This window comes from Elephantulus edwardii, unplaced genomic scaffold, assembly GCF_000299155.1.
Source record: "Elephantulus edwardii isolate Elephantulus edwardi_28Jun2011 unplaced genomic scaffold, EleEdw1.0 scaffold00001, whole genome shotgun sequence".
Lineage (NCBI taxonomy): Eukaryota > Metazoa > Chordata > Mammalia > Macroscelidea > Macroscelididae > Elephantulus > Elephantulus edwardii.
In genome coordinates, this window is record NW_006399751.1 from 4,329,868 (window position 1) to 4,343,268 (window position 13,401).

A 13,401-nucleotide genomic window follows, 5' to 3' on the forward strand; every position below is an offset into this window, starting at 1 on the left:
TGAAAATTACTACCTAACTTGGGAGGGACTGGAGAGCATTATTCTGAGTTAACTAACTTAGTCTATAAGGACAAGGTCATTACTGTAAAAATAGAAAGATAACTAGTAAATTGTATATGAGGATCCAGGGGGGAGAAGGTAGGAGCAGAGAAGTGAGGATGGGAGGGAAGGGGGTAATTACAGGGTAGCACAATTTGATGGGTGGAGGGAGAGACGGGTAAAGGAAATGAGTAAGATCTGGTGTGCAAAACTATACAAATCTTAAAAGCAATCCAGTATAAAATAAAAATATTATTAAAAAAAAATGCAGCTTCTGACCAATCCTGGTCAATCCTGATGGATGATGAGAAAGAAGCAGAGCCAAGGCCCGGCCACCAGCCACCTCCCAACAAAGTCACACACACTCCCGTACAGACAACCCACAAACGTGGATGTAGGGCAAAGAAAAAGACACTCAATTAAGCCCCTTTATCACAGCTTCTTGCCCAGGATCTTTTATTTAGGAAAAGCTTTATGGACTTAAAGGAGCTCTGATGGTGATGTGGTGAAGACATCTGGTCTTAACCAAGATGTTGGCTTAAAAAGCCAAAGGTCAGCAGTTCAAACCCACCAGATGCTCTGAGAGAAAGATGAGGTAATCAGCTTCTATAAAGATCTGCAGCCTTGGAAACCCTCTGGGGCCATTCTGCTCTGTCCTGTTGGTTGGGCTGCAGGGAGTCAGAACCAACTCAACAGCAGGATGGTTAGTTCTGGTTTGGTTTCTGAATTCAAACAGTGAAGCAGATGCATCCATTCATTCTTTTGTTCTACTGTAAATGTGGAAAATCTACTGGAATTGGAGCTGAGAAGCCAGATATTCAAAAGGAATCCTAAAAGTGGCTTTGGAAGAGCAGCCATGCTCATGAAGCATCTGACGAGTATCCCTCACTTCTTGATTTTCTCTTAATTCCTGATGTCACCGGGGAGAATTTTAAAAAAATAAAAAGTAGGTGAGCAGGAATCCAGCAGACCATAATGAGACCCAGACACCTTGACTATTTGGACCTGCACGGCATTCCTAAGCCCACAGTAGCTCTGAAAGCACTGCCAGGACCCGCCTGGATCTGGCTGCTGGGCCCTCTGTCCCCCACCCGCCCACTGCTCTCCAGCCCTCAGCCAAGACTCTGTGCTGCGCTGCCAGCTAGTGACCACAGGGGGCGCCCTGCACACCCACTCGCACCTCTAGCTCTATTTGCTCGTTTGAAGAGTATTTCTTCTGTCTTAGGGACATGGACATTGCTGTAGGGAGTAAAGGCCATGTTTCTGGCCTGCCCTGTGTGGCATGTGCCCTGTACTCGTTGGGTCTTCAAATCATGATGCCTGAGTTGACTTCGATAAGGGTCCCAAACCCAGCAAAATAAGACCAATGCTGGGGAATTGTTAAAGCGGTGGTAGTTACTCTTTGTGCCAATCAGTGCACTTTCCCAGAAGGCATCACCACACACCAGGCCAGGGAGAAGGGGTGCTGGCCAAGCACACAAGGCAGGACGGCAAGTTGAGGTCAGGCATCAAAGGCACTGTCCCCACACCAATCAATGTCAATCTAAAAGCCTAACCTTCGCAGACCACCAAGACGAGTGCTGTTCTGATCTGCCAGAGAGCCTTCCAGAAAATATGACAAACTCTCATCTTGAACTCATTCTTCCTCCAGCCAAACTAGACTCTCAGGTCAGTTCCTATCACCTAGGCTGAGATATTTTTTAAGTGTCGGGATCAAAGCCCAAAAAGGCTAACAACACTGATTTGGGAACAATGGCTTTACTGCTGACTATATACACTGGGTAGGAGAAGAATGAGGTGTTAGTACTGAGACTGAAGGAACCTGAAAGTCTGAAATCTGCCTGCCTCAATAAATCCAAACACACTGTCAACGCAGAGAAACCCTGCAGGAAAAAGCAAACGTGGCCCCATAGGACTGCTAGGCCTATAAATTTTTAAGAAAGTACACCACCTCATCTTCCTCCTGTGGAGTAGCTGGTGAATTCGAACCACCAACCTTTCGGTTAGGAGACCAAGGGTTAATCCACTGCATTACCAGGGCTCCTTGTCTGCCTCCATGGCAGACCACAACTTTATTCCCCTTCTCCCCTGCTAATGTTATCACAGTTCCCTTTCCTCAAACTGGCAGATGACTTTATTATCATTAAATAGACCATGTTCACAAAAGAAAGGATCCCTGATGCACAGCATGTAGGTGTTCTGATGCCAGCTAAAAGGTAGACTGTTCAAACCCACAGTCCCTGTCCAGCTCCAAGGGACTAAGACCAGATGGTTCTCTTGCCACAATGGGGTTGCTGTCACTATGAAATAAAATCAACTCAGTAGTACTTACCACTACCACCATCACCACAAAAAAGAGTATATTAAATGCATATTCTGTTTAAGAATCATAAGCTGAATACTCATATATCCATCACCAAAGTGTGTTTACAAAGTGTGTGTGTGTGTGAGTGAGTGTGTGATATTATAGTCTTTCCTCTCAAATGATAAACATTTTCTGAAATTCAGTTCATTCTTCATCTTTTATGTCATTGCACCAGCTTTGGAGGGATCCATAAAAAGCACATGGGTTAGTTTTGCATTGTTCAACTTTCCGTAAGCGCCATTGCACTACGCATGTTTTCCACGACCTGCTCCTCTTGCTCAACACTGTTTCAGAGATTCCACCACCCTGATGTAACTATCATTTGCCCATTTTCACTGCAGGCCAGTATTTCAGTATAAGGCTTTACAATTTACGACACTGACTCTTTCCCCAAACAGACCTGCTGGCTGCATGCCAAGGCAGTCTGTCTGCAAACACAGTTAAGCCACACGAGTCGCTGGTGGTCACACATACTGACATCCATGTGGCAGACCAGGCAAAGCACCTAGAAATGTTTCATCCTATCCTTAAAGAGCGGGAAGGGACGCTCTAGGAGATGGAGCTCGGGGCCCTGGCTTAGCTGACAGTGTCCCTACTGGGTGAACCCCTCAAATGCAATCTGTTCACAATTCTCATCTCTCTGTAGCTTACTGTGATGAAGCAGGGATGGCTTAGCTTCTGCTGTCTTCACCTTCACAAGCATATCATGGCACCTTTGTTTGATCACAGTGATTGGCACCAAGGTCCAAGGAAAATACCCTACCCTTCAGACAGTGAAAGCTAAATATTTAGTCTGGAGGCTAGCAAGGAGAAGCCCATCATTCTCTCTGCCCCCAGAAAGCAGGGACAGCAGCGGGTTGTCATCGGAATCCTGAAAGTTGGATTCATCACCCTACCCCCAACTAAAACCCTTAATGTGGCCGCACTAGTGAGGCCTCACTTCCCGGGCTGGGGGCTCAGGAGCAGCCAGCAACCTCCAAGACTCAAGCTGCACCACCACCTCCAGGGAGCACTCCCAGCTTCAGGGCTCTCAGGTGGACATATCACATCTCAGCTGATCCTTAAAATAATCCTGTCTGGGAGGGGATACCATTCCCATCTGACATCAATAAAATCTGAGGTTTGTCCAATATCACACAGTGAGTGTCAAACTACATCTCTGATTCCATAGTCTCATACTCAGAATCACAGGAAGGCTGGAGGTTCGAACACACCCAGTGGCTTTGTGGGAAAAAGACTTGGAAATCGATTCCCACTCAGATTATAGCCTAGAAATCAGGATGGAGCAGTTCTACTCTGTCACTCTGGTGGCTGTGAGTCTCAGTCGCTTTGGCAGCACCTAACAACAACCGTGCTATCACTCCAGCAGTAACTGCACACTGACCTTGTAAATACAAGACAAAATAGAGGGTGAGATACCCGCCTTCCGGAAGAAAGCTCCTGGTGGAACATGGCGACTGCTGCAGAGCAGTGGGTACTTGTGGAGATGGTGCAGGCGCTATACGAGGCTCCTGCTTATCATCTTATTTTGGAAGGCATTCTAATTCTCTGGATAATTAGACTTCTTTTCTCTAAAACTTACAAATTACAAGAACGCTCTGATCTCACAGTTAAGGAAAAGGAAGAATTGATTGAAGAGTGGCAACCTGAACCTCTTGTTCCTCCTGTCTCCAAAGATCATCCTGCTTTGAACTACAATGTTGTTTCAGGGTAAATTCATTTTGATGCTCAAAGGAATTACATTTGGTTTTTTATATCCACCAAAATATAAGAAGGCTCTGGTCATCTAAAAAAAAAATAGAGGGTGAGGAGGACAGCACCTAGTATCTCTAGGACACAGAAGACAGTGCCATTGGGTGGCATTGCAAATGTGTGTTCTGCAGCTTACTCGAGGAATCCTGAGGCCATAGGGTCTACACCACCTCTGTCATGCTCAAGGCCACTGCTGCAGTCACGGTGTCAATCCATCTCATAAAAATCTTCCTCTTTTACTCACCCTCTGCCCTTCCAAAATAATGTCTTTTCCCAAGGATTGGCCCCTCCTGAAAACATGCCCAAAGTACGTGAGGTGAAGTTTCATCATCCTTGCCTCCAAGGAGCACTCTGGCAACACCTCCTCCTTTGCTGACAAAGGAAACAAGAGACACCCCCCCAAAATATTTCTGCAAGAACAAATACCAGAGAGGCACTCACTCCTTAGAATAACCAACCATAAAGGGTTAGAAGGTTAGCATTTTTGCAAGGGTAAAGCCCACACGGCACAAAGGGATAAGACGGTAGCAGTCATTGAAATGAGAATCACAGGGAGGAAGTGGAAAGATGCACTTACATCCTAAGTACTTCAAAGTTATAACCTAAAATGCTTGGAAAATAAACTTGCTTTGTAAACTTTCACTGAAATCACAGTATTTTTAAAAAAAGATTTGCACAGACAGGAAATTTCACATAAAAGAACCATTGCTTTACATGTTTCTATGTGTCCCCTGGAAGGATAATTACGGCTGCTGTATCTGATATACAAAAAAGCAGAGCCTCTGTTCAGCTGTTTCTTTCATCCTAATAACCAACACAGCCAGTCCAATCCTTGCCAAGAACCACTGACCCTTCCAAAAATCCTGAGTTTTGTACTCCCTTCTGGGCCTCTGAAATATACTGAGACAGTTATAAGATCCCTGGAAATTTCTGATCGTTTTCTAACGTAACTTGCCTCGAGCCACTTTCCAACATCTTTTTAAAAGTTCTACACATCTTCCTTACACTATCCTATCAATGAGAGGGTCTTACCTGGATCTCCCACCAAAGCAGTTAGTGCTGGGTGTCTGGTGTCGGTTCTCAGGAGCAACAGCTGTCCCAGTGGATTCTCTTGAAGGCGGCTGTGACCCTGAATGGGAACCAAGCACAAGAAAAAAGAGGCGTTAAGAAACTCGGGCTTTGTTTGAGATTCACCATTAGGAGCAGAAGTCAACTCTGCCTACCCAGTTACCCGCTCTGCCAAGGTCTGAGCAGCCTAACATGATGTAGCCACAAACTTGAGGAGGAGCAAGCATGGACAAGCAAGAGCTGGCCTGTGCCATTAGCATGGCCTAGTCTGCAGGAAGCTGTGCTGCTAACTCAGAGACCATGCCTCGCTGCAGGTTTGAATCCACCAGCAGCTCCACAGGAGAGTGACGGGCAATCTCCCTCTACATGATTTACAGCCTCAGAAAACCAGTGGAAGGTCAGCCATGAGTCAATTTCAACTTGAAAGCAACGGAGGTGGATTTTGGCAAGGAGGGTGGGGGGATGATTAATTGAAGAATGAATGGAGTTCAAACCATGGAAAAAGTTACTCTTCTCCAAGGCTTTCAGTCAAGTCTACGACACAAATAAGCATGGCAGCTCATACCTAAAAAGAACTTCAACCTCATGATATGAACTATACAGAGCAGATGCTAAAGAGGCAAAGTAGAGGCAAGGAACGAGGACACGTCTCCATACTGCAATCAGGAAGTTTTTAAGAAGCCAAATCAGATCAGATCCTGCTCCAAAAACCCACGGCTGCTGAAAAGATCCTCACTCACAGTAAATCAAAAGGCCACAGTAGAATGGCTCTACAGAAACACCAAGGTTGTAAATCTTTACAGATTCAGACTGCCTCATCTTTTTACCCTTGCTGGGTTCAAACTGCAAACCTTATGGTTAGCAGGGGAATGTTTAACTGCTGTGCCAGCAAGACTCTTCCCAGATGATACTACTCTGTTAATGAAATTCTTCAACAGTTTTCCTCTTCCTCATATGATGGCACAGTGCATTATACGTTGTGCTGCTAAATGAAAGGGTAGTGATTCGAGCCTACCAGCTACTGAGTGGTAAAAAGATGAGGCGGTTTCCTTCCAGAAAAATTTACAGCCTTTGCAACATGATGGAGGGTTTCCGTAAGTTGAAAATGACATGAGGGCAGTGGGTTTGGTTTCGGTGTTTTTGGTTGTGTTTTTTAAGGATGTTGTTACTAGTGGCCTAGTGGCAGGAAACTGCACTGCAATCCCAGAGGTGCGCGGTTCAAATCCACCAGATGCTCTGCTGAAGAAGGAGGAACAATCGCCTCCTGTACCAGTCAGATCCAATTTGATGGTACACACGTTAAAAAAAAAAAGGATGTTGTTACTAGATGCTATCAATCAGAACCAACTCGTAGCTGATCTTCCACTTGGTTTTCAGAGGCAGTGAATCACATAGGAGGAGACTTCTGATCTTTCTCCTGCAGAGCAGCTGGTGAAGTCAAACCAAGTGACTTTGAGCTGGTGGTGCAACTTCTTACCGCTAAGCCACCAGAGCTCGCTTTCATAAGGACAGGGTTAGAAACCCTTCCCAAGGCCTTCAATGGCCTGTGTGAGCCAACCTCACCTCCCGTCACTCTCCTTTACCACACACCACTCTGTTTTCACAACGGTCACACTCAGTCTACCTCAGGGCCTCTGCACAGGCAGCCCCTCCAGTCCCGAATGTACCTGCCACCCTTTACTGCACTGCTCCCTCACCTGTCAAAACACCTCCTCACATGCCAGGTTCTGCTGTGTGGGAGACCATTCTGTGAGGCAGTTTCTCATACAACTCTCCCTACTTTCCTTCATTTTCTTGATTTTCCTTTTCTTTCCTACTTTACTTTTCCCTTCCCCCTCATTTTGTATGTGATCCTCCTAAACCAAGGGCTCACATCCCACCTCATACTTTTCCTTAGAGCTTTTATCACAAACACAACCACAAAATTATTTTTGTGTTAACTTGGTTGATGTCTGCAGCCACTCCCTGAGTAGATTATATCCTCCAAGGAGTAAAGACCACATGAATTTTGCTCATTGCTATCTGTAGCCTAGTATATATACCAAGTGTTCAATTACTCGTGTGAGAATGTATGTGGGTGTGTGCATGCTAAATGAATGAATGAATGGTCACTCTTCCTCTGACCAAAAGCACCTCCACAGTATCTCCCTAGCCCCAGTCAAGGGGTTCTTCTCAGCAGTCCAGACCTTGCTGACCACTGAGCATCGAGTCGCCTGCTACTTCCCTCATGTTTTAACTCAACTCTCACCCCACCCAAAGCTACAGAAAGCCTGTTTGGGGGAAGCTCCAGAGTTACATCACATTTAACAAAACATTTCATGAGAAATCATGGAGAAACTCCATGCACTTCAGACCTCAGACTTCATGAAATAATTTCCTGTGAAAGGTGACTAATTTCAGAACAGGTCAAAAGAAACAAACTGTCAACACTTGGGACAGAGCAGGAGACCGTCTCCGGTGTCCCTGCTTCTGGGTGCATTTTGTGATGGCAGGGCCTTTGTCACTCCCTTTTCCAGCCAATAACATCCTACACAAGATACCTTCCAAATTCTCAGGTGATTAAGGACATTGAGGAAAAGAAAAGGGGCCACAATGCACACAATGAAGAAGTTTTCTTTTCCAAGTCCATGTGGGATTAATGAGATGTCCTTCTCTGCTCTCAAACCAAACGCGAGCAGACTTTAAAAAGCCGACATTTCTTTTGGTCCTTTATCAGGAGGCAGTCCTTGAAAAACCATGTCATGATTTTGACCCAAGATGCAAAGAAGAGTCAGGGTGAATGTGGGCCAAGACCCACTGAGAGACATGCAAACCAAGATATACCTGCTCCAAGCTCCCAGTACCACCTCCCCTCCCCTGTTCCCCCTCAGTCTTGCCACACCTCGTCCCAAAACAGCTCTGGGGAGCAGGGCAGCACTCACCGTCTGTCACAGCACTGCCATTAGGCACACTTCCCAGATCAACAGTTGGCCCGTCCAGGAAAATTGTCAGCTCTCCGCCCGAGACAACACTGCCTTTGTTCTCTGTCTGCAGGTTCAGGGTCAGCTGCGTGTTCTCCACTGTGGGGCACAGAAGGCAACATGAACGGATGAACACAAATGCAACTTGAGCTGAGTTCTCTCCAGGGGAGCAGAATAAGTCAGACACAAAGGGACCACTGCCGCATGACTCCACTGAAAGGAAGTTTCTGCAGCGGGCAAGTGCATCACGACCAAAGTTTACTTGTGGTCACCAGGAGTAGGAAGGAGGGGCAAATGGAACATTTTTGTTTAAGGGATGCTGTTATGAATGTCTGCTAAGAATGATAATTTAAAAATAAAAACCTGGAAACAGATAATAGTGATGGTACCAAAACATTTAATGGCACTGTATCATTCTTATAAAAATGGGTGAAATGGCCAATATAGTTTTAAAAAAATAAGCTAGCCTTATGAAGCAAGATACCAACAGACTCTCCACATTATAACCTCCCATTCCACTAACTCTGGCTTCTCTGGAAACTTTTTTCCATCTTTAAATGAGTCTTGTAGCAAAGAGAAAAGAATGGAGGGAACATGTCTACTTGTAGTCACTAGAGCAGGTAGGTGGGAAATTATTTGCTTTTTTTCCTAAACCCTCTATCCCATTATTCTAGCTAGATCATTTCTACACTGTTTTTATTTGTAGGGCACCAAGGAAGGGGCAGGGCGACAGGGGAAGAATTTCACTGCAAGAAGCACAGATTCCCTCAGCCCAAATAAAGAACAGGGAGAAAAAGCAGGAATATGGATGGGGAGACCCTGTGGAAATGTCAGCAAGAGACATTTCTAGGTGAAGGTTTACACAGTCTTATTCTTTAATTAACCATGTTAAAGACTAAAATTTCTGCACTGCAATCCCAGAGGTACGTGGTTCAAATCCACAAGATTCTCTACTGGAGGAGGAGGGGTAATCTCTTCCTACACCAGTCAAATCCAATTTGATGGTATACACACACACACAAAATAAAAAAAGACTGAAATTTAAAAATGCATCACTTTGAAGTTAAGACAAAAAAAAGGTTTACTACAGGCACCACAGTCTTTTCTCACCTGAGACCAGAACTAGATGGTGCCCAGCTACCACTATTGGTAGTGCTGTACAGGAAAGAATAGAAGATTCTGGACAGAATGGAACAAAAATATATACCAAAACTCAAATTCCTAAAAAAGACCAGACCCACCAGACTGACAGAGATCGAAGAACCTCTGAGGTGATCACCAAAAGGTGAACTTGTGAAGATGAAATTGAAACTCTTTCAGAAAAGTAAGACTGACTTATAAAAGAAACATGGCACCATGGTTAATGGCTCCCTTAACACTGAGACCAAGAGGAGCTAGATCGAAGGAAACAGAATAAACAAAATGCAAGTACAGCGTAAAAGCTATAAACCATGGCAAGGAACAATTCCTATAAAAGCTGCTAACAGAAAACTAATTTGTTGCATAAACTCTCTCTTAAAATAGATTAGGTATTATTTTTTTAGATTAAGTATTATTTTTAAAAAATAAAATGAAGATGACCTCTGGTGGCCTAGCAGCAAGAAGCTATACTGCAACCCCAGAGGTGAGCAGTTCGAATCCACCAGATGCTCTGCTAGAGAAGTAGGAACAATCTCCTCCTTGTACCAGTGAGATCTGATTTGGTGGTACAAACAAAAATTTAAAAACACAAAACAAACTAATAATTTAAAAATAATAAAAATAAAATAAAGCTGAATTTAAGCAACTCAGCCCCCCACACACACACCAAGTTCCTAGTTTAAGATCCAGTTCTGTGGTGACTGCAATAAGAGGGATGCTCAGCACCCAGTTCCTCTGACTTTGCACAAATCCAGTCCTGCAGGCAAATGAGAAGAGGCAGAGAAATTGGAAAATATTGGCAAGCAGGAGATGTATCAAACCCGAGATATCTGGAAAATGCTACATACACCACCTGCCACTAAAGGTGTCCACATCAAAGGGCTTCAGCCCTTACAAGGATTCCTATAGATTGTGCAGCCCCTCCACTGCTCCCCACACTCACGTCCAAGAATAAACAGATCCAGAAAAGACCAGTACTTAAACCTCCGTCCACCCAATCCACCTACTGTGGTCCATCTCTCATTGCTATCCTATTTTCTAGAACAAGGCAGGGTGGATATAAATAAATACACCATTAAGTACAAAGGTGAATTTGAACTCTTTCCAGAGATGAGCTTGTTACTATGGTGTCAGTTCTGACTCAGAGCAAGCCCACAGAACAGAAGAGAAATGCCCCTTCATGTTTCATTTCCAATGCTGTAATCTTGACAGAATTGACTGCGACTTCTTTCTCCCAGAGAGCACTAGTGGGTTCAAATGACTGACTTTTCAGTAAGCAGCCAAGCACTTAACTACTGAGCCACTAGGACTCCTTTCCTAGAGATAATTTCTTCCCAAAAAACTTCCTCCAAATTTAATTCAAAGATCCATTACAATAAGGTAGAAACAAGTTAACCCTCAGTTTTCCAAGCTTCCCAAGATTTCTCTTCTTTCTCTCACTTGTCCTAATAGGTAAGTCTTCTCTGTTACTATTGTTAGGTGGCATAAAGCTGGTTCCAAATCACAGGGTATTCAGGTCAACAGAACCAGGTCCTGCCCGATCCTGTGCACTCACAGGCTCCGAGGTGCTTACACCCACTGTTGCTGTTACTGTGTCAACACACCTTGTCAAAGGTCGTCCTCTTTTTCTCTGACCATCTACTTCATCAAGAATGATCGCCTTCCCCAGAACGGCCCTCCTAATAACATGCCTAAAGCACGTGAGATGATTTTCTGCAATTCCTTGTTGTGTCTGCTGCTATTTTCAGCCAATTCCAAGGATTAGGCATGGTGTTTAAAATGTTTCAGTAAAATAACACTTGTTACCTGTAAATCAGTCTGTTTCAAAAGTCAGAATGTTTCCCTCCTCTATGAAGCCAAGAGAAATCAGAATCTGTGAATCCCTAGCAGCAGTCAAACTGGAGCTCTGGGGGCGTTGTCCGCACAGAGTTGTGCTGCTAACCCAAAAGGGCGAGGTTCCGAGGGCGAAAAACAGGTAATTTCCCCCTGTGTGAGCTACAACCTCAGAAATCCAGGAGGGTCAACTACGAGTCGGTTCTAACTCGACAGCAATGAGTTTAAGAGTTTTTTCTGTCAACCAAGAATACTGTACCCAGCAAAATTATCCATCAAATATGAAGGAGAGATCAAGATATTCCCAGAAAAAACAGAACCTAAAAGTTTGTAAAAACAAGACCATCATTGCAGGAAACACTGAGAGATCTCCTTCTTACAGAGTTACCACAGACAGCAGCATGGACCAAAGTAACTAGCAACAACACCAAAAAGAATTCAACAAAATGATAGCAATAAAACCCTGCATCTCAATAATCACACTGAATGTGAATGGCTTGAATGCACCATTGAAGAGAAGAAGAGTAGCAGATTGGATAAAAACCCAAAATCCATCAATATGCTGTCTACAAGAGACACACCTAAAAAATGAAGATAAAGAAAGATTAAACATAAAAGGATGGGGGAAAATATACCAAGCAAATGGCAACCAGAAAAAAGCAGGAGTAGCAATATTAATCTCCGATAAAATAAATTTCAAAGCAAAAACCATTACAAAGGATGAGGAAGGTCACTACATAATGATTAAAGGGACAATAGAACAAGAGGACATAACAATAATAATTATCTATGCACGAAATGAAAGACCTGCAAAATATATTAAACAAACATTAACAAAACTGAAAAAGGAAATACACAACACTACGGTCGTAGTTGGAGACTTCAATGAGTTTGAGAGTTTTTTGAGCAGTTAAACTGAACCAGTTCAGAGTCAAATCTCAAGCTGCCATGAACTAGTAAGTGAGCACCATTAAGGAAATAACTTCAGTGCAGCATCAGTTTCCCTACTCCTAAAGAATAAGAGTGAAATAGCACCTTTGTCAGAGGGAAAAGTAGCAAAGAGTAAAACAGCACCTCATAAACTCTTAATAAACTCGAGTTTTTAACTCTCTGTTGGTCTCCTGGTTTTTCAGGGTTAAGAGTCCTAATTTCTCTTGGCCTACTTACTCGTTCATTCACTGTGGCTCTTCTCCTAGCCTTCCTCAGCTATACAACCAACACAAGAATGTCCTGACATCTCATTTTCTTTCCAAGATACTTCTCAGAGATTCTAGCCTTTTAGATTCTGGGCACAGTGACTGATAATGCACTGGGATAGAGATTCTTTCCTTGATTTCTCTAAAGCTATCACTCTACACACAGAACTCGGGTGTATTAGTACTTCCTTCATAGAGAATGACACTGTTGAACAGGAGGGGAGAGGAACCCAAGCCTCAGGTCACTCATCGCAACGTCGTTGCCAGTCAGTCACTCAGCACCAGTCCTTTGGAAGAAGCCACTGGCATAACCTGAATCTTGCTCTCCATGGTCTCATATCAAGGTTCCAACTGAGCTTTTTTTTTCTGGTTTCCCCATTAATCACCTCCAGTGGAATAATTTCATCCTTACAGATCCAGAAATTACCTCAAACCCTATGAAGCATATTTTGCCTTCATAGAGAGCCAGAGGAAGGTGGAACATCATTTGGTGGTTGTTTTTTTTTTTTCAATTTAACATTTAAAAACATAACTCAGTTATATTTACAAAACAGCGAGAGAGTCAGACACTTCTGGCTGTTGGCATCATAGCCAAGTGACCAAATTTAGTGTCACCAGGAATGAGACGGCTTGTCGCCCCATGTTTCCTGGTGTGACACAGTACAAAGTCATTTCAAGGCCTCTTGCCAAAAGCATGTAGCCTGGGTTTAGGCAAATCTCTAAAATCCCAAAACCGGCTTTCTGGTGTACCTGAAATGACAGGAGAAACTAACCAAGTGACACCACAAGGATGCAACTGGACAAGTGCAGGAGCTGGGACCATCTGTGAGACGATGTCCTGAACTCTCCGTATAGTTAGTACCATCACATACAGATTTTGTAAAGGGGCAGAAGGGAGAAGACTGTTCTAAATTAGAAGAGGGGGAAAAGACATGGCAGCAAAATGCCATTTATGTATTCTAATTGAACCCTGGTTTGAGAAACAAAATATTCTCAGAACAGTGGGAGAAATTGGCACAGGGACAGGATATTAGGATATCTGAAAATC

General features: G+C 43.8%; 2 protein-coding genes across 2 annotated transcripts in view; one reads left to right on the forward strand and one right to left on the reverse strand.

The window, feature by feature from the left end:
* WWP2 (WW domain containing E3 ubiquitin protein ligase 2) overlaps nucleotides 1-13,401 on the reverse strand; it is a 150,114-nt gene that overhangs the window by 78,427 nt on the left and 58,286 nt on the right. The window contains exons 5-6 of the mRNA XM_006878647.1: nucleotides 8,146-8,283; nucleotides 5,189-5,285 (exon numbers count right to left, since the gene is read on the reverse strand). Of these exons, the coding sequence (XP_006878709.1) occupies nucleotides 5,189-5,285; nucleotides 8,146-8,283 (235 nt within the window). The remainder of the gene's footprint in view (nucleotides 1-5,188; nucleotides 5,286-8,145; nucleotides 8,284-13,401) is intronic.
* On the forward strand, nucleotides 3,855-4,118 carry LOC102860942 (serine palmitoyltransferase 1-like). Its single transcript, XM_006878859.1, has one exon. It carries the CDS (start codon nucleotides 3,855-3,857, stop codon nucleotides 4,116-4,118), a length of 264 nt encoding a protein of 87 aa, XP_006878921.1.

What these genes read in the sequence shown, in the direction of transcription:
- LOC102860942 (XM_006878859.1), top strand. Translation starts at nt 3,855, where the DNA reads ATGGCGACTGCTGCAGAGCAGTGGGTACTTGTGGAGATGGTGCAGGCG.